The 24,958-nt window shown below is 43.1% G+C and overlaps 1 protein-coding gene across 15 annotated transcripts in view; it reads left to right on the forward strand.

The window, feature by feature from the left end:
* LOC107221613 overlaps positions 1-24,958 on the forward strand; it is a 200,643-nt gene that overhangs the window by 74,442 nt on the left and 101,243 nt on the right. For 11 of the 15 annotated variants that reach the window (XM_046743620.1, XM_046743628.1, XM_046743621.1 and 8 more), the window contains 4 exons: positions 19,764-19,974; positions 20,065-20,118; positions 22,692-22,864; positions 24,537-24,693. In XM_046743620.1, the coding sequence (XP_046599576.1) occupies positions 19,764-19,974; positions 20,065-20,118; positions 22,692-22,864; positions 24,537-24,693 (595 nt within the window). The remainder of the gene's footprint in view (positions 1-19,763; positions 19,975-20,064; positions 20,119-22,691; positions 22,865-24,536; positions 24,694-24,958) is intronic. The other 4 variants (XM_046743632.1, XM_046743631.1, XM_046743633.1 and 1 more) reach the window with 2 other exon arrangements.

Genomic DNA, 24,958 nt, shown 5'->3' on the forward strand with positions numbered 1-24,958 from the left:
AAAGAATTTTATTTCTGTTTTTCCAGTTTGTAGGCAGCTTGTTCCGTTTTAATTCGTTCGATCATCTCATCGCTTATTTTTAGCCCCCTGTGTATACATACCTGTACCTACGTACACGTACGTTGGTATAAAACGCACGCGATATCGGCTTTTCACTGCACATATTGGATGGAAAACTATCGACACGTGTCATTCACGCGACTACATCATCTCGCCACAGTTAAAGCGAATTTCTTTCGCCTCTTTTATATTTCATTGTTTTTTTTTCTTCGTTTTTTGTATCAATCAACCGCCGTGCTGTGCCGAATCGACGTATAGAATTTATGTGCGATACATTTTTACTTGTCATACAGCCGGCGTAGAGTTCGTGATGCGATATAGCTTATAGATCCCTCAATTAAATTGATCATTTTTTACTCGATTTTTGTCCCGTCGATAACCGCTCTTCGTCCTCGTTTTTTATAAAACTAAAAAAATAAATGCCTTGTAATTGCGTCGGAATTGACCTTTGTTTTTTGTTGTTGTTGTTTTTTCTTTACTCCGAGTGCGTATTTTGATAATCGGGAAGATAATTGTTTGTGAAATCTTTACCGCAGTTTTAAAATCGAATCGAATTTTCTTTTTCTTTTCCTTTTTTTTTTTTTTTCTTTCTTCAAACAAGTTTCAGGTTCGGAACAGATTGCCGATGCGGGCTTATTGAAGTAGTTAAAGAGTTCGCCTGATAATCTTCTTAACAAGCGCTTCCTCCTCTTCCTCGTTTCCCTCAGTTTCGGTCCCTCTGCCGTCTTCCCAAGCGTACCCCTCCCCCTCCCCCTCCCCCACCGCCGTATAACCATCTTCGAGCTCCTTGTCCGTCGAGGGGCCTTCTTCAATAAATCACGCTCCAAGCTCGTGTAAACACCGGCCGACTTAATAAATCTAATTATCTTCAGCCTCAAGCTTCGTGGAGGAAAAATAATTTACGGGGAAAAATATTGGTTCCAATATTGGTAAAAGTAAGCGGTGTGTATGCGACCACTTCATTAAACAGATTTTACGAGCGAGACCCCAACTTCCATTCTCCACTCTTCCCATCTCATCTCGTCTCATCTCATATCTTCCCTTCTATACCCTTCCCTTCCATCGGTGTCTTTTACACGGGTGCAGGGGACTCGCCAGGCTTGAAAACAAGTTGTGAAACAAATTGTGGCCAATTTGCCGGTACATAACCTGCACGGGTTCACAATTATCGGACAAAAATATTCCAAGTTTGTCGAAAAGGCCGCAGTCTGCGGTATTTTCACATTTCATACGCAGAGGATCGTCGCTGAATATCATTCGGAGATCGCGTTAATTATCGTTAATAAATTACTTGGCACCTTATTCTACTCGCAACGCGTTATGCCGGAAAATACTCGAAGATGGACAAATGATAATTGTTGCCTGTTTTTGTCCTTTCCTTCGTTACGAAGTACAGTTTTGTTTCCGCGAAATAACGCGCGAGTTTTTCGTACACGCGAATTCAGGATACGAGGGCACGTTTCGAGTGACGCCGATATATATATATATATATATACACACAAAAGGGGGATAGACGGGGAATTTACGCACTTGGAAAATGGTTCTCGTTTCGCACTGAATGAGCGTGGAAAGAGAATGAGGCGGGGTGCGATCGCGTGCCGCCTTCACCCCCGTTCTGCTCGTTAGTATTGATTGATGGCGTATCCCTGGCACGTAACGTCGAGCGGAATTAAACGCGTCAAGAGCTCGCTTAACCGTCAAAAATGTGATCGGAGAACTTCCGGCGTCTATTTGCAGTGCCGTGAACGAGCGGGAGGTGACGCGAAAAAAAAAAAACGAAGTATGAGGATCCGGACGAAGTATAACAAGAACCATGGTGCGACACAATTTTTTTCCTCGAATATCCATAACAAGTATGGCGTAGGTATGCGAAGCTTTCAGGGAACGGAGGGAAAATTCTTTAGCGTTTTTACGCGACACGAACGCCGGTACACAAAGCGACTGCAAGGTTTGCGAGAGAAAAGGAAAGACCGGGGGGGAGGGAGGGGGGGGGGGGGGAGTGATCAACGGGAAGAAGCATGAATTTGAAGATGAACGAAGAGAAAGACGCCGGGGGGTGAAGGGGTATCAAGTCAGGCCGTTACACAAGCGGAACTCCGGCTCGCAAACAAGTCAGCTCCGAGTGAGTTCTTTGGCACGTTAATTTTCAGAGTTGCATTTCTAATAAAAGTGGGCAATCGGAAAGTTTTCGAGCGCTGAGGGAAAATAATGTCGTAAAAGGAACGGGGACGAGTTTTGATGTTGGAATACGGCGACGGCGTCGACGACGAAGTCCGGATGCTAGCGGCTAAATCGGTTCAACACAGACTCTACAGCCTTTACGCTCGGCCTAAAATCGCCCCGCGGTTATTATTCCTGAATCAAGGGGGGGGGGGGAATTTGCTAGTTTCGAAAGGCCGGCAGTGTTATAAAGAGGGATAGTCGAGAAGCAGAGAATTCGATGAAATCTCTCATTTCGTTCTTTTCGACCGCGTCGCCGCGCGTCTTATTCTCTCGCTCAATGTAACGTATAAGTGATTCATTGAGCTAAACTTGCTTTTCGCGATTCAATCGCAGAACCGATCAACGAGCTTCGTTTGTTTTTGATTTATTAACCCGGAGAGTCCGAGATGCTTTCGTGCTGCTTCCGAATAAAGCGCATCCGGATTAATCAATCGGTCGAACTGAAAGAAACTCGAGTTCATTTTCTCCGTTGATTCGTCGCTGCTGCTGTGCTCGCTAAGCTAGCTTCTTACCAGTTTCAAGGTAAAATTTGTTGTCTTCGTATAGAATGATTTTTTCAGAGAATATTCCGTTGTTTCAGAGGTCCCGTAATAATGTCCTGCAATTACATATTGTGTATATTCGATGGGGAGTTCCTCGGATCAGTTTGATAGATTATATAGGATGTAACAATAAAAACCTTCAGCGACGCGATTCTGAAATAAATTCAATGTTCATTGGTGTGAAAAGCTTGCTTGCAATTTATTTCACAAAAGGAAAAAGGTTTGAAGACAAAACAAAAAATTCAGAGAAAGCTCTGATTCGACGAATTTTTTTTTAGAGTCCATCTCGAGAAGAATAACTTTATCTTTTCACAGATCTGATCATTTTTTGTTGTTGTTCAATTTTCCGAAACCCTTATTATCGGCGTGATTCGCCATTGTTTGCGTATTTCATAGCGTTTAAACCCGCTTCTTTGGTCATTCCGAAGAATATACCATACTATTATTGCACATAAAACGGAGGCAATAATCGGTTATTGCGGATCACCTTAGGCAGGGCACTGTATGTGCATGTACATATAATATAGGTATACACATATACATATATACGTACACATATACACGCAGCATCCATATATTTACTTGAGGGAGTACTTGAGGCCGATTTAAATGCTCTTGAGGTCGAGGGTTAGCGAACCCCTTTTGAGGGTAGTAAATACAACTGTTCGGAAATCCCTAGTTTAGCGGGAAACGTTCGCCCCTCCAGCGTGTCAATAGTTGCGAGTTATTCGCGATCGCCGGAGGCTTCGATGCCTGCACGCCAACTCGCACACATTCGCCCTCGCGACTTTGCCCACGACTTTACCCACGCCACCCACCACATCCGACAGAAATGAACTTCTACAAACGCGTCGCGACGCCTCGCCTCGCCTCGTTCCCTCGGGAATCGACGGCTGAAGCTCGTCCTCCACGGACACCGGCCACCTGGAACACTGGTTTCACTTTGGAACACGTGATGTTTCGAAACAGCGGGTCTAGCTTTGCACACTAGACCTTCAATGTTTTTTTTTTTGCACATGGAGTAAACCCACCCAGCTGTTGTAAATAATAAATAATCCATGACTCGAGGGATTATATTGCGATTAGCGGAACGATAATTATATGATAGTGGATTCGTGAATTCGGGGAGTGGATGAAAAAAGGAAATTGAAAAATCGCATACAGCCTGTAGTCGGTGTTAGAGCGCGATTTTCATCCCCTTGCGATTGTTCTCTCCCCGAACGTTCTCTGCGGTTTTTTTGTTTTCTTTTTCGTTTCATTTTTTATCAATATTTTTTTGTTTTTTTTGCTACGCGTTGTTCGAATCAGCGAGAGGTACTGAATTTATTTATTGAAAAAGCATAAAATGTGATGCGAATCCGCGAGGCTTGCAGGTATAGTGGAGCGTGTGTAGTGAGGGGTGGAATAACTATTTTGCAATTTCAATATCTGTCGGGAGAAAATCCTGTGTGTGCGGGAGCTATTGAATCGATCCTCGTTCTGCAGGATTGCTTATTGCGGAACGAGGAGGAACGCCTCTTGGACACGTTCGCCGAATGAGAACCGCTGGCTGGTATGGGTCACCTAGGACGATATCCCGGTCAAGGAACGATCCTCTTCGCGAGGCAAGTCTGAATTTAGACGACTTATTTTACCTCGATCCTTCCGCCTATTCACCCAGCCCCGTTTCATTCTTCCGATCTCACGTATACGCCTGTATTATCCGCATGCGTTTAACTTTGCCCCTCGATCCAGGTGCGAAGATTCAGGCGCGTGGGATTTGCCGAGGAGTTTCACTGAATTTCATTCACATTTTTATTATCGTATTTTATTGTTCTCTTACTCGTTCTTGATCCCTTCGATGCAGTTAAATTGTGATTCGAGGCATCCGCGCCACGGCGCTTATGTCCCATTGATTGAAACAAGCTCAAAGTTTATCGAGCTTTTTTTTAAACACCACCCTTTCAAGTTCCCGCGTGCATGCGATTACGCCACAGTTTATCTTGTATATTTTTTTTTTTTCATTTAACTCGTTGAGTTTTAAAGAGCGGATATCCCGCAGATTAAAGTACATGTGTTAGTTGATTCGCGTGAGTTTGGCTACAATTCAAGCTGCGCGTTTTCGAGTGCGTCGCGAATGCGGAGAGGGAAGGAAAAAATAAAGAGAGAAAGGTTGCAATTCCTGACGAAGAGTACTACTAGCCCAATGTTTTTTCCAATTTTAATTAAAGGAGTCAGCGAGGGGCGGGCACGAATTCAAGGGACGCGTGGCTTTGGCCGGACGACCGATGCAGGCAGGAGAATCTCCCCGGGTTTCGGCTAATCCAATATTTTTACCGATTTTAATTTAAAATCCTGCGAGTGCAGAGCGAGAGCAGGCTTATAGTATTTTAGTCAAGATTCAGCGTTCGATCCCGAATGGCGCATGATTCGGCGTAACGAGTGATACAAAAAGATAGTTGGACCCGATTACCGAGCCCCAGATATTTACCTCTCTCGCTCTCACTTTTACTCTCTCTCTTTCTCTCTCTCTCTCCCTCTGTCTCTATCTTTCTGCCCTCGACCAGCTGAATTCGCGTCGGGGTAAGTCCATAAAAAACACTATCAAATCCCTAATCAAGAAGTTTTGAGAGAGGAGAAACTTGGCGAGAATGGGAAATTGGAAGGAGGTCTAGACGGAAGTCGTGCGAACAGAGAACTTGAGCCACCGCTACACGTGGAAAGGACACCCCTGATCTAAACATCCCCCCCCCCCCCCTCCCCCTCTCACGGTGCCAAAATTGCTTGGCGAATACGGCTGGGGGGAAGGCTGTTCGGCTTTGTTTAGACAAATAGGTACATAATGTATGCGAAATTTGTATACGTATATGTATACTGTAAAGCGAGGGTGTGTATATATCAGTTTGAAGCACGACTACATTAGCCCTGGAACAATTAATTTCCTGCTCCACCACGCTTGTATATCTCGCCTGAAAGCAAACTAGGACATAATACGTTTCGAGGTATGTTCCCCTTTAAGATCTCGGAATTGCCGCTGGTGCGTTTATGCGTGTATCTACGCTTCGAGGCGACGAGCGTCCCTCAAAGTTCGTGATACATACACACATACGTGTATGGGGTACGTAATGTCCGTCAAAAGTTAAAAACTAGGCGCCCGGTTGAGCGGATCATTTTTTGACGGTTTGCAGCAGGTATTGAAGTTTGAAAGTGGTGGTTAAGAAGCAAAACGACGCGACGTTTGTGAAATAGCTTTGAGCGTGCGGCGTTAGTTGGTTCGCCGTTTGTTTGATAAAATATCATTATTCTGGTATACTAATTCGGTTAGGACTCCGTCATTCGTGGTTATCCAATAATTGACTGGATGATAAATTACCCAGTCCGGGTAACAGGGCCGCGCGGCGTGAACGCGAGCGAGAAAGTGAGCGAGCGAGTCTCTCTCGCTACGGGGTGCCACTTGCGCTCTTGTTGTGTTATTTTTCATCCCTTGTCATGCTAGCCCGAATTCTACCACCTCCTCCTACTCGTACTCCTTCTTCGTCCTCTCTCCACCGTTGCTCCTGCATAATTCAAGGCAGATTTGACAACGGTTACTTTTGTATCAAAACTCGCGTGCAAAAAAAAAAAAATAAAATAAGCAAATAAAAATAAATAAAAAAACAATATATAGAAGTAACGACGACAAAACAGAGAGAAAGAGAGAGAGAAAGAGAGAGAGAGAGAGAGGAAAAAGAAGAATTAATCGAACACCTCTTGCGCCTCTGTAAAGGGTGGAAGAAAGTTTCACAGAGGCTGATTAATTAGTTTTTAAATAAATTTTGAAAACGTTGGTACAGGAATTTGGATTAAATTTTTTTTTTTTTTTTTTTCCCCTCCCACCTTTACTTTCTACCCTTATACTTTTGCTCTCTTCTTTTCTTCACTTCCCCTCCTTCTTTCTTTCATTTATATAATCATATAAAATGATCAATTTTTCACCACCCCTTCGTCGGTGCTGCGCAACAGCGAGAAAAAGGGATATCTTTGAAGATTCATCTCACTGAATCATTCCTGACGTCCCGGTTCGTTACGGTGAGGTACAGGAGGGGCGGGGGGTAAGGGTGGTGCTAAAAATTAATGGACAAAGGAGCGGGAAGAAATGAAAATGAATGATTAAGACAAAAAAAAAAGACGCGAAAAATAATAATCATAATCATAATAACAACAATAAGAAAAGAAAAGGAGGAAAGGAAGCGCGAAGAAAAGCGACGGAAGGGAGAAAAAAGTAAATATGTTCTCGAAAAATATCCCCCGCGAGTTGCAGCGTGCCGCGAAAACCGTTTCCTAGGTATAACCTAAGCGTATATCCTTACACAGGGTATAGACACCGCTATGCGAGAGGAGGGTTGCACGGTTATACACCGCTATTTATCATCCACGGGGAATATACCCCAGTTAACCCGATGCGCCCTGCTGAGAGGCGACACCCCGGCCTTCCCCCACCCTCACTTCAGGTTCGACCACTCAAAGCGGGAGCTTTTCACCACCCTCCCCCGCACCGACACACCGACGAACCATCTCGAAAGACAAACTGACAATGAACGACTGACGTCCGGACAAAAGCAGATAAAACAGGGTCTCGTGAATCTCGGGATCCCGCTAAGTTTTCCTCTCGCTCAAGTTGCGGGTCTTCTCGTCTCTCTCGTCTCTCTCTCTCTCTCTCTTTTTCGCTCCCTCTTTTTCTTTCTATACCTGAAATAAAATCACGAAATATGATGCAAATTTGTAACCTCGCACCGCGTGATTGCGATTATACAACAAGGGGACGACGAGGTAAGAAGACGAAAAAGAAGAAGAAGAAGAAGAAGAAGAATAAAAAGTATGATTGAGTACAGTTTTGAATATTGTGAGTACAATGTAACATCTATATAGGTATAGTCCGTGGTTAAACAATCCTCGAGATTGTTTCTTGGCTCAAAGTTACATCGACGCAGGTAACGAGAGATTGGAGAAGAGTATAAATAGATTTTTCAATTTGGATCAAATTTCGATTGTCGTACCTATACTGCGTTTCATGACTTTGCAGTTGTACGAAACGAGACTTCAGGTTATTCGAACGGATTCTTTCGACTTGACGTTGAGGACATTTATTTATTTCTTACGTACCTATCACGTGTATATGCACTCTGCGATTATAGACAGGCCGTGATATTGCAGCTTTCTTCTCATTCTTCGTTATACTATTTTCATCTTTTTTTGACATTCAGCGAATTTCGAGCACCGATGAAATTCAACGAACTGTAGTATCGCTTCTTCTCCTATTTTCATTCCTCTTCTTCTTCTTCTTCTTTTACTTCTTTTTCTTCGGGAACTTTTCATGCCGCGAATAGCAAATCACCATCGTCTATACATAACTCGCTCGTAGGCGGTATATGTATTCTCGTATTTATAAACTATAGATATAAAGAGACAAGAATGATACGAAAAGTACAGAGTATAGGCGATCGCCCAACGGTGAAGTTGGACCGTCTAACATTTAACGAAAATTCCTATATTTCGCACCACGGCGTAAGAAATGTTGATTAAACATTCAATGATCTGTGTCAAATTGTATTTGGAAAAAAAAAAGAAAAAAAAGAAAAAAAAACGGGAAAAAATCTACCACCGGTAAATCTTACGGCCTGCAGCACATATACATACAATTTATTGTATGCCCTCGGTAAAATGGGTATAACATACGAGTCGGGTACGTTTATCTCCGTTGTTAGATACTACGTATTGCGTGTATGTGTCTCGGTCGGGGTTTAGAGAGATAAAATCGTATGGATAGATACGTATTACACGGGGACGGTGTATGCCAGGCACCCATCTACGCCGGGGTGTAAACCCGTAATAATATAGGAACATATATGAGCGCGGGGGCTGGAAGGTGGCGCGGTGTCATCGGAGCGGACGACCGAGCAGAGGACAGAGTTACGGAGCCGGACACGTTGAAAGGATATCGGCTATCCCCAATATCCTTCCCCCTCCCGCCGATTCCTCCTTCACCTCTTCACCCTTCCAGCCTCCACCCCGTTCCCCTATTTCCTCCCGCATTTCCGCCGGGCCTAGGGGTCGCTCAACGAGCATATAGGTCACGCGCCGAACCCCAAGCAGGAATGTCCATTCGACGTATATATGAGCTGTAAAAAGCCATGGGGAAACGTGCGGCGTGTCCTTTCGGCCCGCATAATTGTCACGCATCTTCGGTTATTGTAGGAGGTCTAGTTAATGTTTGGTGCGGAACTGCAGATTATCTCAATTTTAATCCCTTATTGATCGCGCACACGAGCCTGACATTCATTTTGTATTTTTGCTGATTTTCAAGTTTGTTTTTTGAATTTAGATACTTCGTGTCAAGTTTGACGATGATCGTCGACAGAGGATTTTACTACAGTGTTAAAGATAACACGGCGTACGGCAAATTGGACTGTAGTGCTGGTTGGGATTTGATTTCAAATGAATTGAGATTTTTTTTTTTATTTTGGAAACTATGATGTAAGATGATACATCCGTTTCACTAACCCGACTGTATCCTTGACTCCGTGCGGAGCGAGGGAAAGCAAAAACGAAAATGCAAAACCAACCAATTTCCTCATTCATATACCACATCTTTGCAAAGCCGAGTGAAACAAAAGGATGTAAACTTCAAAGCGATTCCGCAGCTCGAGTGTATTTCACGTGATTCTCGTTGAAGGTCAATCGGGATGAGCCTTAAGCTCCGTCGAAAGACCCTCTGCCAAAATTCGCTCCTTTGGTTCCACCCCGTCGGATACACGGCTCCGTACACCTACAAGTATACACGCGTAGATTTCCGTACATCCGAGTTAGTGTGCGGCGATCAATTCGGATCGTTTTTACGGGATTACTAAAAAGACGAGGGGGAGTAATCCATGGTTTTCTTTTTCGTTAAGCACCCTTTCAACGAGGAGCATCCATTGAAAGTAAATCTATTTTCCTTTTATTCTCTTTTTACCTCCCTTATTTTACCCTGAAACGAAACTGGTATAATCTTTTCACTGAGCTAATTACTCCAGGGGCTTATTCCGCGAAGCCCGGTGTGATATGGAATGTACGTACGTGTATATACCTATGCATGAATATAAGTATAGTACGCGCGATGCGGTGAACACGCGAATATTGCAGAAAATGATGCGATTATTCCGAGGTGCGTATAACGAGCAGACTTTTTCAGAACGTACTGGGAAAATTTTACTTTAACGAGAGTGAGGGAGAGCTTGTAATAGACGTGCGGAACCGATGATGAGAAATTTTGGTAGCCATTCCTTCGCTTCAACACGTAACGCCACATAAATTATTAGAAACCATCTGGCAAGAAGTTTTGCAGGCCACCTTGCCGCGAAATCAAACTCGGCAGCTGTTTATGTGATATTTATTACACCGATCCGACCTAACCCGACTCCTGCAGGTTCGTTGAGCTCGACGTTGGCCCCCCGGACAACTGTAGGCCACGGCTCGCTGATCTCTAAACGCGCGTATCAAACCAAGTTAGTTGGCCAACCAAGTGCTTAATTATTGTAATCGATTTTCCGCTCACCGTCTCTTTTATGCAGACAATCAGATCAACCCGCAATATGCTTGTACCATTGGTTCGAAGGGTAAAACATGTCACAAGTTGTTTCGGCGTGATCGGGGAATAGTCGCTGTCGTCGTGATGTCCGCATGCAATTTTTACTTGTTTACAAAAAGAAAAAGAAAAAAAAAAAAAGTAAAAATCAGTTTTTTTTTTACCGCGATACTTACTTTGATATTCATTTCGTGGATTTCAATTGGAAAAAGAAATAAAAAACCTAAAACTGTATCGTCAACAAGTTTTAATCGATAACATTCTTCCAAAGGTAGTGATCGTTTATTTTTTTGTCGCAGTTTCCATATCGTGCATTTGTTTTTCTTACGAGTCATTTGGCAGTCGATGATCAGAAAATTGAAACAAGTTTAAAAAATGTTGAAATCATACTTCCCATAACATAAATCGTTTGATTCTCTCATCCGGAGATATTTCACACGGGTTTGAGAGTAATGTTGCGAGCCTTTTTGGCGCGCTGGGATGCTGTCTCGGTAACGGATTCGCTCCATCGATCACACGACCCAATCGACGAAGGGTTGAAAACTCGGACACAGGGCTAAAAATTTCAGATGGCGTTTACATCCCGGAGATTTCTGATTACGCGCCCTCGCCGAGGGGTAAAACGAGCATGCCTCGCTATTCCGTTCAAGGTCGATTGTTCGCCTCGAAATCATGTATTCCAAGGATTGCCTCATTGCGGAGGTGGAGACTTAGAGAACGGGAACTTGCTGGGCTTCTACCGTCTCTGAGACGTCACCAGGGAAATAGAATGGAATCGGTGAAGGGGAGAGGAACCCTTCTGGCCGCACATCCGGAAGGTGATAATAATATTCCTGACCGCTAAGTTTCTCGAAACTGGCGGACTGATCGGACGGCGTTCGCGGTTTGCCTCAGGCATTTCTGATCGCGAGTCACGAAGCGATCGTATAACGGACTCAAATTTCATAGCTGATAAATAGAAATTCCACTAGGTCCAGCACCGTTGCCGTTGCCGTTGGCACGAAGCACGGGTTCATTTCGAGTGACAAGGGATCGTTGGTAAAGGGTTGCGGTCAACCGGGAAGGATGCTGGGCGGGTGCGAAATTAACCAGAGATATTTTCATCTCCCTCCCCCATTCGACGACTCTTCTTAAGCTTGCGTATCCGCAGTTGGGTATAAAAGCTCGTTATTGTCGTGCTCACTAATGCTCCACGTTCGTATACGTATACATTCCGTGAATTTAATATACCTCGTGTGGCTTCGCGGGTTCCACACATTGAAAAACCAATAACAGTTCCGGCGCCAGTGCAGCGGGTAATTATAAGGGTAATTATTGGTATTTCAATTTGACGTGGCAACGATTCGGTTATTCACAGATTTTATATTTACTGCCGAAATTAAGAAAATTGTTGGGAAATTTTGAACAGCTAAAACTATGATTTCAAATTACAGTCGAGGAATATAATAAAACTCCACTTAGGCACAGAACAAATTGATTTGCCATTGGATAGGTACACTCTGACTTTTTTTTTGTGTTCTAATTTTAACGATGAAGGGTTTTAATGACTAACCGGCATTTCTGGTACCTCGATGCAGCCAATGTATCGCATCATTGATCTACGAAATATCCAATTTAATTATATTCCACGAATTCGCGACACAATATTAACTCAACGCAGAAATATTTTTTCATTTCATCCTGATGAATGCGTACAGCGGGTCGTAAAAAAAAGAAGCAGCCAAAACGGATTATTTTATATCGAAAGCGTCAGCTACAGTTTTCCTCCCGCGGTCAACCGGTAGAGAGCAGCCGTTGGCTGCAGGCTGGTGTCAATATCTCTCCAGCAGTAAAACAGTGTTCGCTGCGATATCGGTCTGTTGGATATAGGAAGAAAAGAAAAGAAAAGAAAGAAAGAAAGAAAGAAAGAAAGAAAAACGAAGCAGAGGAAGAAGAAAAAAGAGAGGGGGAAAAAAAATGAAGTTATAAATGAACTCGGTGTGGGTCGAATAGAAATCAGGTTAGGAAGGAGGCAGGGCGGGTAACTCGATCAGCTAGCTTCGGGTGTCCACTACCGCGATTTCTGCCTTTCTCACCACGCCTGAAGACCTCGGTGAAGGTATATATCGAGGTAATCCTGACTTTTTATTCTAGCAGTAGGTATACGGTTGGCGTATAAAAATTCAGGGTCAAATCATTTCTTTTACCATCCAGGGATATACTGCTTATCAGACTACGCGGTATCCACACCGCCGCCTGGGCGACGAACCTTACTACCCATCAAAAAATACACCCGGAGACCTTCTTACAACGGTGAAATTGGCGAAAGAGTAATGTATGTGTCACCTATCTAGGCTCTTGTACGAGGAAACGAATACCCGAGGCGCAGGCTGCCTATAACTGACCGATTTTCTTCTTTTTTCTGTGATATGTTATTCTACATCGAAAAACACTGGACTCGTATTTTTTTTTTTTTTTTTTTAAATGCTGATTCGGCTGATTAAGGGGTAGAAATCACTCCTAAGTTTTATCGCCAAATTACATGGGACAGATGGTAAAAAAGCTACGCATATTATCGTATAACGTTGATAATAAATCATGACCGCGATTGGTTTTGTTGAGAAAATTTTACCTTGTTATAGAGAAATTCGTAAGAACCGATTTTTGGGAGTGATTCTTATCCCTGAACACAGCCAAATCGACATGTGAGAAGAAATACTTGTCGGATGTCTTTTGATGTACTGCAAAATATCTCGGTATGAAAAAAAAAAAAAAATCGGCGAGGTAAATTTCGGGTATGTAAGGTTGTTCTTGTCGGTGAAATATGTAAAAATATCAAACGTAGGACAGAAATATTGTGTGAGAAAAAGGAGAAGCATTGTTTGGAAAAAAATCACATAAAAAATGTCAACCTGCATTACGTCGAATTTTCAATATAACACCAACGATGCGTAAGAGAAAAAGAACTTGTTCAAGGTATAAGCGTTACGGTCACGTTTGCGGTCGGTGTGACGGAATCGTACGTTGTGTGTTAAAATTGAAACTCTGACCGAAACGAAATGGCGGGACGCTGGAGGGGAATATTTGGTGAAGGGAAACTGGGATGAGGGGCTTTTTTTTTTACCTCCTGGAAGAAAAGCATTTCTCGCAGGGGGTTCATCGGTATGCGCGACTCGTCGAGGGTCGGTTGGCCTTTTTGTGGCCTCGCCGACCCGCCGGGTGTCCGGAGAGTACCAGGTAAGACCTCCTAGCAGGGCGTCCCGACGCTACGGTTCGCGAGTCTCCGACGTCGTCGCTGGCGCCCCGTCCCGGCTCGGTTCCACATCTCATCCGAGTATAATTATCGTCATTCGTTGCAGCGTACGTCGTGTGAGTGCACCGACATCGCGACGAGATGCGTCGCGTAGCGTCGTTCCGTAACCTATTTTGTTTTCATCTCAGCCCGAGATGAAGCTCGCCTCTTTGATGTCCTAATGAAGTTAGTTCGCAAAGAAAATGCACCGTCCGTTCATCCTCTTCCTCTATACCGGCTTCCATCTCTTGAACGAATGGAAATCTTGTACTTGCTGCCATGCAGTTCGCGGCTCAAATGGCTCTGCTCCGCTGTTCGAGTCTTGTAACACTATACTTTATCTATGTGTGTTTTTCTAACTGAGATGGAGATTCTTATTCTCGAGAGTATGTTTATTTGAAAGCTGAAATCGATCCTTCTAACTCTTTCTTTCTCCATCAATGTCAATTGGTAATATTTCTGATCGTGAGCTTTTTAGCACCCTCTAATACCATTTCTTTCATTTACACAGTTATACAGGAATGGAATGGAATTTGAAATAAGAGCTGAAATTGACATGGTTTTTAAAAAATTTTCTTCATTCCTGTTTCATTAACTAATAAATTATATATTAATCGAAATAATATTCATTGTTGTATGGAAATACGAAACGAAAAATAACGATGAGACTGTGGTGATCCATCCCCCTGCAGGTGGGCTCTGATAATCGTGAAGTAAAAATGAATATGAATGAAGCCCCGTGTCTACGAATGGGTAATTTCAATTTCGAAACCAACCGACGCTCTTTTTATTGTTACAAACAACGTCGGAATTGGTTTTAACTATCCGTTGTAACTCACCCGAAATTGAATCGTTATACTTGAGTCCGAGTCTTGTGGGAATTTCAGCCCGCTATTATACGGATATCAAGGGTCAGACGCGGTTCGCTTCTGTATTATATTACCGTTGGCAAGAACGTAGTCGCGAGAAAAACAGCCTCCGAGGTATTTTAGTAAAGTTTTGAACGACATTATACAACGGTATTCACTCTTCTGCCATTTATAATCTATTCTTGGACCTCCCAAAGTTTCCAAATCTGCTTCAGGCGTTGATTTAGCATATTTTTCTCAATGCTATTGAATTTTCCCAAAACAGATGAATACACAACTGTAGTTAATGTATTTTTGATAGTTTTTTTTTTCAGACAGAGAACTTGAAATTACGGTTAACGAATGCGTCGTGCGTGGATCGAAAGCTTGAATTTTTGAAAACCATTACAGCCTTATTCGAAAAGCTTGAATTAAAATGAATCTTACTTGGATTTCGATTCGGGGTTCTCGCACATTTTTATGCATGGAAATAAAAATGCTTTTTTCGAGAGCAAAGTTTCATAAATTCGTAAAAAGCAGTGAGTGGAGCACAGTTCTCGACTAATTAGAATTTAAGGATGAGAAAAAAAAAACATTAAAATAACTAACTTATTTTCGGAACGAAAACCAGGGAAAGAGAGCTTGCATAACGTATCACCGACGCGATGGTGATTGGCAGGGCAGGTAATTGGTGGACGTTGTGAAACGGACGGACGGGGACGTTGACGGCGAGGAACGAAAAGAAGAAACGGAAAGAATTTTTTAGGGCTTTTCTGTAGCGTTGCGTTGCTTCTCCGACTCTCGTCACTGTCCCAAATACGAGAATAGTGTGGCTGCAACGTGTTCCCCGTTTGTATTTCGGTTTTGAAAATGGAGAGCTCGCATTGAGCCGTGGATTATGTATCTGTAATTGTGAAACGAAATTCATCCAGTCAAAAGCTCTCGGAAATTCTACCAGCAGCGGTGAAATTGAACAGAGCATTCCGTGCTTCGCGATATCATTGAAAAAAAAAAAAAGAACAGAGTACATATTCGCGGAGAATTGAAACCTGGTGGAAATACCTCGTTCAAATTGTTTCGCTGCACGTAAAATTGGCTTAAACATTTTCAAAACTATATATTAAATGCAACGGTTAAAATTCTGTTCCATCTGTGTTGCACGAAAAATGTATGCGTAGATTAAATTCAATTGGGATTTCGAACGGATAACGAAATGAATTCCATTCGTTAAAAGATGGCGGTAAGTTCGGGAGGCTGACAATGCCACGCCGGATCTTATCCTTATACGTACAAGGGCAGATTCACCGATAACGCGGATTACGTTCGTCTTTTGTTCGTTCGTTGGTACAAGTTCAGGAGACAGTCGCTCGACATCGCGTAATTGATGTTTCCCGCCTGACGGAAGATATGAAAACGCGGAGGACGGAGACACGACGACGGAAACAATCGGAGAAACGGAAACCGCGAATAAACTGTTCGCGTTTCACTAATTATTCTACACTCGACTCGAAGGGCTTGTAATCAACGGCAGAGCGGGATAATTTGAAAATTAGCGAATACAAGAATTATACGTTTGGAAATCGCGATTGCAGTGCAAAAATTGATACTGCACATTGATCGAATTATGTTGAATCGACGCAAGTGGCGATTGAAATTCTCATCTTCCTATCGCATATTTTGCCGCGGAGTGTTTGTATTTGCGCCAAAGCATGAGAGAAAACGAACAGTCAATGCCCGCTAATCCTCGTTATTCGGTTCCCTTCCGCGTATTATATTACGTCAATTTGAATACAGTTGCTTTTCCGTTGAACCGCGTCCGAGGAAAATACGCGCATACGAGGGGACGGGCATATTACGTATTAGAATCGTTTAAAAGCGAGACACGCAACGCAGTGACTCGGCTTATTGTATAAGTAAGGGGTGGGCGACACCCCGGGCGAAGCGATGGGAAACACTAAAGACTTCGGGAGGTTCCGAGGGAGCGTTCGAGCCGCTTGGGGATAGGTATGGCACTTGGTCGCGCGCCAGCCAACATCTTGGAAGTCCGAAATAGAACTCTGGCTTTGAGGTCGCGAAAAAGAAGAAGGAACTGGAAAAAAAAACGGAAGGAGAAACGGGCCGGAGAGAGAGTTCGCTGCGCCTCGGGAGACAAAAGATAGCAATAGCGTCGACATAACCGCGCTTTCATCTGCTACGCCTGCTATTCTCGTAAAGTGTTCCGTGTGCGTGCAAGGGAGAAAGAGAGAGTTTGAGGGGGCCGAAAGGAGGGGAAAAAAAATGAAACGGCGGAAGAGAGAGAGAGAGAGAAAGATTGTGTGTGACTGCAGGCGTTGCCACCGTCGTCTTTTCTCTTCCCAGTCTCTTTTCCATTCCACTGGTTCCTTTTCCTTACCGACTCTGTATATTCTCACTTATACAGCTACTACTACTGCCATCCGACCAGCTGAGGGGGTGGGAAATTCTCTTAAGATAGTAGACCGCTTCTCTCGTTCCGATATTACCCACTGTTACCCGGCGCTGCACCCTTTCGCATTTCCTTTTCACCTTTCATCAAATTCGCTTCTTGCGATCTTGCACATTTTTCATAATGTTTCAGGTATGTCGGATTCCAAGGTTTTTTTGAGTTAACGACGAAGCAGGTTCTTGTTTTTTAGCGTGAATCAAATTATCGATTAGGTTGCGTATTTTTCAGTTGGAATATCATCAGAGTATCTACAAATTGAAAAAAAAAAATTAATTCAAAGCAATCGTATACTTGGATATCAGTTTTCTCGTTTATCTCGAAAGTATGCTTTTTTACTCGAATTTATCATCCCATCCCTGAAGTAGGTCAAAGAATCAAGTTCAGCCGTACCGATGTTCAAATACAATTAATGTACAAAAGCGGAAAATTCTGCGTTAAAAATACGACGAGAAAAAAAAACGGCACTCATGCGGGTTCTGCGATCACCGAGGTAGAAGAACAATAGCGATTAGGGTGGGGTTATAGGGGAAAGCAGCTATGAGGGTTCGACCAGGTCGGTGTTTGATTTTCATCCTTCTCGTCCTGTCGGATATTCCCTTTCGAATTTATGGGGACACTTGGAATATCAGGGCCTCTTTTTGTTTTATGCAACCATTAACCCCGAACGAATCTTTCACCTCTGGCCGCGAACTTTGAGTCGCCAAATTGTTGCCCCCCGAAGATATTTTCCTTCCCAGGTTAAGCGTGGGCAAAGAAACGACAGTAATAACACGTTTGTTATGAGAAAGACGTCTGCTTTCACTCAAACCGTCTGCGAACGAGACTCGAGATGAAGTGACGATTAGGCACCTCTGTCTTACTTTCAGACGACGATGACTAAGAGTTTGCAAGATCGTCAGAGGTTGGGAAAACAAAAGGTGATTACAAAAGCCTCGGTGTAATCACTTTCGACCTGCACCCTCTCTTGCCACCTTATTCTGCCTTACGATATTAGAAAGCCAAGTAAATCCAGTTCAGCTCTTTCTCATTTGCTTTCATCGTGTCTAAAACCGAAGTAAGGGGACTGGAAAACATGAAGATTGAAATCGAATATCGCGTGGATGCGAAGAAGAATATTTTCATAATTTATCCGCTTGCGCTATTTTTTTTTTTTTTTTTTTTTTAATCACTGTTAAATTTTTTCTTCTTGTCACTATGCATACTTATCTACATATTTGTACACGTGGTTTATGCGCACCTAGGAATATAGTGGAATGTATAAACTAAGAAGAACATACGTGCAGTGCAATCTATAAAATATGTAGACTCGCCTGCCACGCCCGCATGTCTCGGTGTAACGGCTATTTGTTACTATAACAAACGGAAAACGTTATGGATCCATAAATACACAAATATGTGCTTGTCGTATAATACCCACCTACCTAGCTACCTACTATACCTATACTCACTTGCACATACGTGCAACGAGCGTGATGTGGATTTTCAATAGAGAAAACTTGCTGTTCTTGACACGGAGAAATGTAGCCAACGTGTTCCGAGTAATGTTATGCGAAGCGTAACTTGAAGGAGAATTTTTTACATCTTTACAGATCTTGATGTGTCTGGCGTTTTGAACGCGATATGCGTGCGTCGATCGATGTGTATATTAGTCGGTCAGCGATCTGAATAACGCTGGATGATCTTTGTCGTTGGATTTTCGGTTAAAGGATGCAGTGATGTAGAGGATGTAGGAGGAGAGAAGAGAAGAGGTTAACAAAATAAAAAACAGAGTGAAATGAAAATTGACAGGCGCTTATGGCTTGTTAATATAATTGATCAGATATAACTCGTAACGTACAATCCGCTCAACGTCGATATGTATAGGTATAATTGGTTGGCGCAATTTTCATCACTTTTATCTTCTTTTTATTTTCGCCCTTTTCAAATTTTTTATTTTCCTCTTCTTTTTTATTTCGCATCCCTCTGAACTGCAGATCGATCGTTAATTTCATAATCCAAGCTTCGCCTATATTGTCATCTTGTCAGCCTGTGACAGTTGCGACAGAAAATTCATTCGCTCATTCGTTCGATCGAAAACGATGAAGAATGTTTCACCTGAAAATGAAAAATCGCCTCGTTTGTAAACGGCTGGTACGTGCCAACGTGAAGGGTTTCGATACTGTAGGCTCTCCATGCTCGGATGCACACACAACACGTCAATAAATATACCAACACATTTCGCACTGTCGAAGAAAAAAGAAATGTAGGAAAGTACGCGTGTGTATAATGTTGTACGCGTACGCGTATATATCGTAGAATTGAAGCGCGGAGGACGGGCGGCTGCATTTGTCGCAACTAATTGCTAGCGAACAGTCACCCCCAATTAGCGGATATCTGATTCAAGAGAACCGCTGCGCTAGCTGTACCTACACCTAGTGTTCGTACGTGAAATATCACGCAAAGCGTACGTATTTCTTCGACATTTTTCACAAAGCTCCGTCCGCGCTTTATGTAAAAACAACACCCGCACGGCGTAGCGGCTTAAAAGCAGCACGTATCTGCTTACGCCGGTACAACGAACGTTATCCCGCAATTAAGCCGTAGCTGCGTATATTACGCGCTAAATGCACCGTGCTTACCGTGCTTACCGTGCTTGCCCCGTACAATGCTTGTTATTTCATATTTGCCAGCAGCTTGAGGCGCCTCACCCGCGAGTGAGTCCGCAGTGGATTCCCTCGCAGGTTGTCGAAAGCCCTTTACTAGATTTTTCATTTATACATTGGTACTTTTACAGGTCTCGTGGATCAGGATCAGGGATCTCCATATTCTAACTTCCGCCGACGTGGCTTTCAGCTCGGACGCTCGATTCGCCCCTCAACACACACCGGGAAGCGATGCCTGGACCCTCAGGATCGACAACGCCCGGCGTTCGGATTCGGGGAGATACGAATGCCAGGTGAACACGGAGCCCAAGATGATGTACGCGGTTCAGCTCGCCGTCAGGGGTGGGTTACTATTTTTCGCTGTCGCAACTGCAGTCACGACGTTTGTCGGATGACGTTATTCATTGAGCGATTATTATTCGTCTGCTTCAGATCCCGACAAACCGGAGGGACACGACGAGCCGTCTTCTCAGCAGACTCGCATAAGTAAGTACGAGAAGAAACTACCGAAAGCTCAAACCATATGGACTTCGTTAGATTATTGAAAATTATCCTGTAGACGATTAACCCTTCTTTGACACACTTACCTCTGGTCGCGATTTTGACACACGGGGTCAATTTGACCCGGATGTTGCTTCATCCATCTGTCATGAATATTAACCCTTTGGTCGGATTTTAGTTTAAAAATTCAGGAATATGCCTTAAACATTCCTTAATATGTCTACAAAATTGAAATACGGAAAGTATATAATTGAATTGTTTTAAAAAGGAAAGCGAGCATTGAATGAAAAATTTGTCCGTGGCGTCAACGAAGGTTTAAGAACCCCGCTGATCTTGGGGTGCGTAGAAAATGAATGACAATTGATCCATTTCTACCGTATCATTATTATTTATATGTCTTCTGTACGTTAAAACGGTAATTTAATATTCTGCAGCAAATAGTTTTTGCTTTTCCATGGTTCACCTCGCGCGATCTTATTTATCATATATACGCATAAAAGCATACCTATCCTCGTTCTCAAGTAAGAGATTAATTTCTAAATGATTTCTCAACCCTCTCCTCGGTGAAATTCGTTGATTTCGAAGGGTCTGCGTGTGTAGGAATTTGGGTTGAGCTACTCGAACGGCTTGCAGTGGAACGATGAAATTGTAGCTTCGGTTTGTTTTTCACCCCAAAATGTAACGAACGAATTGAAAAAAGGTGAGGAAAATAGTAAAAATCACCTCAGCATTCTACACCTCTGCTAACTTTAATCAATGTTTCAATTCTATTTTGATAATGCCGGAAATTAATTGGATTATTCGCGTTTTTACTGCTCGCATAAAGTTGCCAATGTAAGTCAATCTTGTGTTTCTCCTTCGATTTTGTTTTTCTCTTTTTTATGAGCGACCCGAGTTTTATCCGCGTCGCTGTGGAGTATTTTCCGACCCTTCCGAACCATCCGCGTCACCTTCTCTTTCTATGCGACGGGAAAAACACGTTTCACTGATCTAAAGCTCTCCGAGCGAGGCATCCTCGCTTCGGGATTTCCGGAGTTCAATTTCCTAAGGGATCTATACGTTCTTCGTCCGACCTTAATTCCAAATTACCGGTGCAGGCGGTTATCTTTTTATCTTATTGTTTCATACTTGTACAGCTTTTGCGCCCGTATATAACCATTGAAAGTTTACAGCGTGAACTTCGTAAAAAATGTTTCAACTTTTTCAAAAGCAATTTTCCCGCAACTACGGTTTATCCGATTTTTATTTCGTTCATTCTCGTAGGAAATTACGGATGTCAATTCCGCCGATTTCGGTACTCGGTAAATAATGATAGTAAATTTCTACTTTTCCGTTCCTTTTATATTCTACTCGTTGCTTTATTCTTATTCAGGTACAATTTGCGATCAAGTTCTGTAGGTTTTGCGTGTAACCCTCTACCCCGAGCGACATGAAACGAAGAAAGTGTGTACGGTGAATGAAACCGTGCTCGAATAATTTCGACTAAAATGATCGCGATTTTACATTTTGGTATTTTCCTTTCTCTCGGATTTATCTCTTTATATATCTTGCCGAACTAATGTGAAAGCTGCACAGTGATTCTGCTAACCTCGTTTTACTTATACGTATAAAGATTCAATTCAAAGCTTTCTCCATTAAAATGCCAGTCACATTATTTCCAGGTGGGCGTCAGAGATCCCCTGCAGCAGCAGCAGCAGCAGCTCGGTACTGGTGCTTCTGCTTTTGCCGTTATAATACCATGCTGCTGGTACTGTGCTGCAGGTGCGCGAAAGCTCGGTATAATATTTCTCCAAGATGCGTTACCCGGCTACTACCTATATGGATTAACTCGAGTCTAATAGGATCATCCTTGATCTCGATAGAGTTTCGTGTCAGCTTAAAGGCGTAGAAAATGGAAAGAGAAAGGAAGAGAGACGGAAATATAGAGGTAGAAGTAGTTCTTTTGTGGAAATTGATTTTCGACTCCACCTTGCGACCAAGTACCACTTTGAATTATGTATACCTTAAAGGTGCTGATCTACACATACATCGTTGAACAAGGAATTTCTCGAGGTTAAAAAATCGTCGAGAAACCTTCTTTCTCTTTATACATCGTCATTCAGGGTGGTTGCGATATTTTATTGAACTTTACTGCCTTCCAATCTCACGGTTATGTCTGCATCCACCTTATATTACAAAGGTGAACTCGTTCGCTGAAAAAATTCATTTTCCGTCGTTATATTGCCGGGTGTTTTTTATAATTCACGTTACCTTACCTTATGCTTGAACGTACTTGAAAATGAAATAAGAAGGAAAAAAACCATCGATAAAGTTAACTTTTATACAAATTTCAGGGATCAATTTCAAACCCGCAGATAGATACCTGCTACAAAATATAATTGCATGAGTGACTTTGAACTGATAAATTGGTGTTACATAAGAAATAAATTTAATTGTCCACTTTGCCGCGAACGAATGACGAATGATCGATGAGAGGATCAACGGTACCGGTTTCAACTTACAATTATCGTCAAATCTTCGGCCGTGTCACTTGTGGTAATAATATTTGTTAAAAACATGACCTTCAGGTTACGAGAGTACGGCACCTCTGGCGGCCATAATGGGCCCCAGGGACCAGAGGGTGTCTTCCGGGTCAACTATCACCCTTAGGTGCGTCGTCACGTCGCCCTACCAGACGAGGCCCGTCAGAGGCGTGCAATGGCTTCGGGACAACAAACTTCTAACATTCCAGGTGAGTGATCACAACGTACGCCGCCTATTAATACGCTCTTCGGTAATCGGCGATTCCTCTCGTTTGTCCGATCCTGAACCTCAGTCAGAATCACGTGATGGATTCACTTTCACCCCGCGTCTTTTTCTCAGATCCCGTTTTTCACCGCTGCTTCTGCTGCGGTGCAGAGTTTAACTAATTCGAGTCTGACACCAGCTGTCTCCTTTCTTTCTTTCTTTCTTTTTTTCTTTCTTTCTTACTTTCGCCGCGTCTTTACGCAGTTCAGTACTCAGTTATTTTTCTCATCTATCCACTCGTTTCACCTTAATACCTATCCCCCCCTCCCCGACTTGTCGATTTTCAATTGCTGCACGACGAATTACGTTAGCTTTTCGAGGTCCAACAGAGGCTTCGGCTTTATTTTAATTTCACCCTAACTCCGAACTTAATTCATACTGTCTCGGTTTGTAGAATGCGATTTACTTTCGTTTTAAGAATGGGGTACAAAATTTTAGAAAGTTTTTTCTTACCCTCGTTTGTTTTTGTCCAATTTAATTCACCGTGTCGCAAGACAGCAGCACGGAGGACCGAAGGATGTGGTAGGAAAAAAAAACGCGTAATTCAGAAAAGTAACGAATTCCGCATTCACCTCGCGTTTTATTGATGGTTTCGTTAGGCTTAAGCGATTGTTTCGAAAACCTCGAGTAACCTCACGAATGCTTATATATTCGCCTATAGGTATACATTGTCCTACTTTTGGCCGGAAATTGGAATATTCTCGTCAGCAACCTTAAAGCCGTGCATAAATTTACTCGGATGAATGTCTAAGGTTTGGGGGTGAGATCGATGTATGATACATAATTCCATCGTGCAATAATTGAAAAGTTTCGCGGTGGGTGTAAACAAGCGCCAAACACGCGGTTGGTTCGAATCTTATCCTGCCTATACTGCGGTTAAAAGTTGTAGCCGTCAATGCATGTCCCTCGGGAGTGGAAGTTAAGAAGCAGATACGGATAGTCCTGGAAGTTTTCCTCGCGAAATATATTTGTATTTTTATTTTTGCAAAATTAAACGGCTAAGATTTGCGTGGCGTAGTGGCGGGTGTCGCGAACCGAGTTGTGCCAATAGCACGATTTCAAAAAATGTTCCTCCTTCTCGAGACGATGAAATAGCTTTCAAGCGGATCTCGTGGCTTTTCGTCTTGTTATCTAGTACACACGTGCGTTGCTACACGTAGGAATCCACATATTTCATTGCATACACACGCAAACACATACTTATCCCAAACCTCGAAGAAGAGCGACGTCTTATATATTCTGTCAAAATCAGACGACGCGAAGCTTTTCACGTCACGTACATCGTTTACACTATGCGTTTACCTATGATACAACTTGCATTGTGTTATACCACGTATATATGTATGTTATGAAATTCGGCGAGGCGCTCTTCGAATTTGAAAGTATATTTTTACGGGAGGAGAAACTTGACGAGAAAATTACTATATTTACGTGATTTATTGCAAAAATGCCAACGGAATTGTTATTTCTCTTGCGTTATGCCTGATGTAATTCGACTTGCGGCAGAGAGACAATTTGGATGAGGTAGAACCGAATGAGTTGGTGTTTTGAGGTTGATGCGACCAATATGCCGGCAATTGGAGGTTTTTTCGATAAGTTGTATTTTCATTTCGCAGGCTGCCAGGGGCGGCATCATAGTGGAGACGGAAAAGGGGGCGGCTCAGACGGTTTCGGAGTTAACCTTGGCCGGCGTGACCCCAGCCGATGGGGCCAGATATTCTTGTCGACCGACGGAAGGTCGTGCGGATACGATTCTCCTCGTCGTGGACGAAGGTGAGCTCTTTCCCATTGGCCTTCCCGCATGCGGATCCCAGATTCGGCAAATCTCGGGGGCATCTTTTTCCCCAGCTCTCGTCCCCGATTAGATGGTATTGAACGAGGCCAGGCGTCGGCAACGAGTAAAATAAAATAATAAATACGCGAGGGGGGGGGGGGGGGGGGGGGGGGGGGACAAAAACAGGAAGAGAGAAAGAAAACGGGGAAACAGAGAAAGATAATGAAGAAACGTGCGATGAAAAATTGAGGATCGTATCGCAGT

Source organism: Neodiprion lecontei, chromosome 6 (genome assembly GCF_021901455.1).
Source record: "Neodiprion lecontei isolate iyNeoLeco1 chromosome 6, iyNeoLeco1.1, whole genome shotgun sequence".
Taxonomy (NCBI): Eukaryota; Metazoa; Arthropoda; class Insecta; order Hymenoptera; family Diprionidae; genus Neodiprion; species Neodiprion lecontei.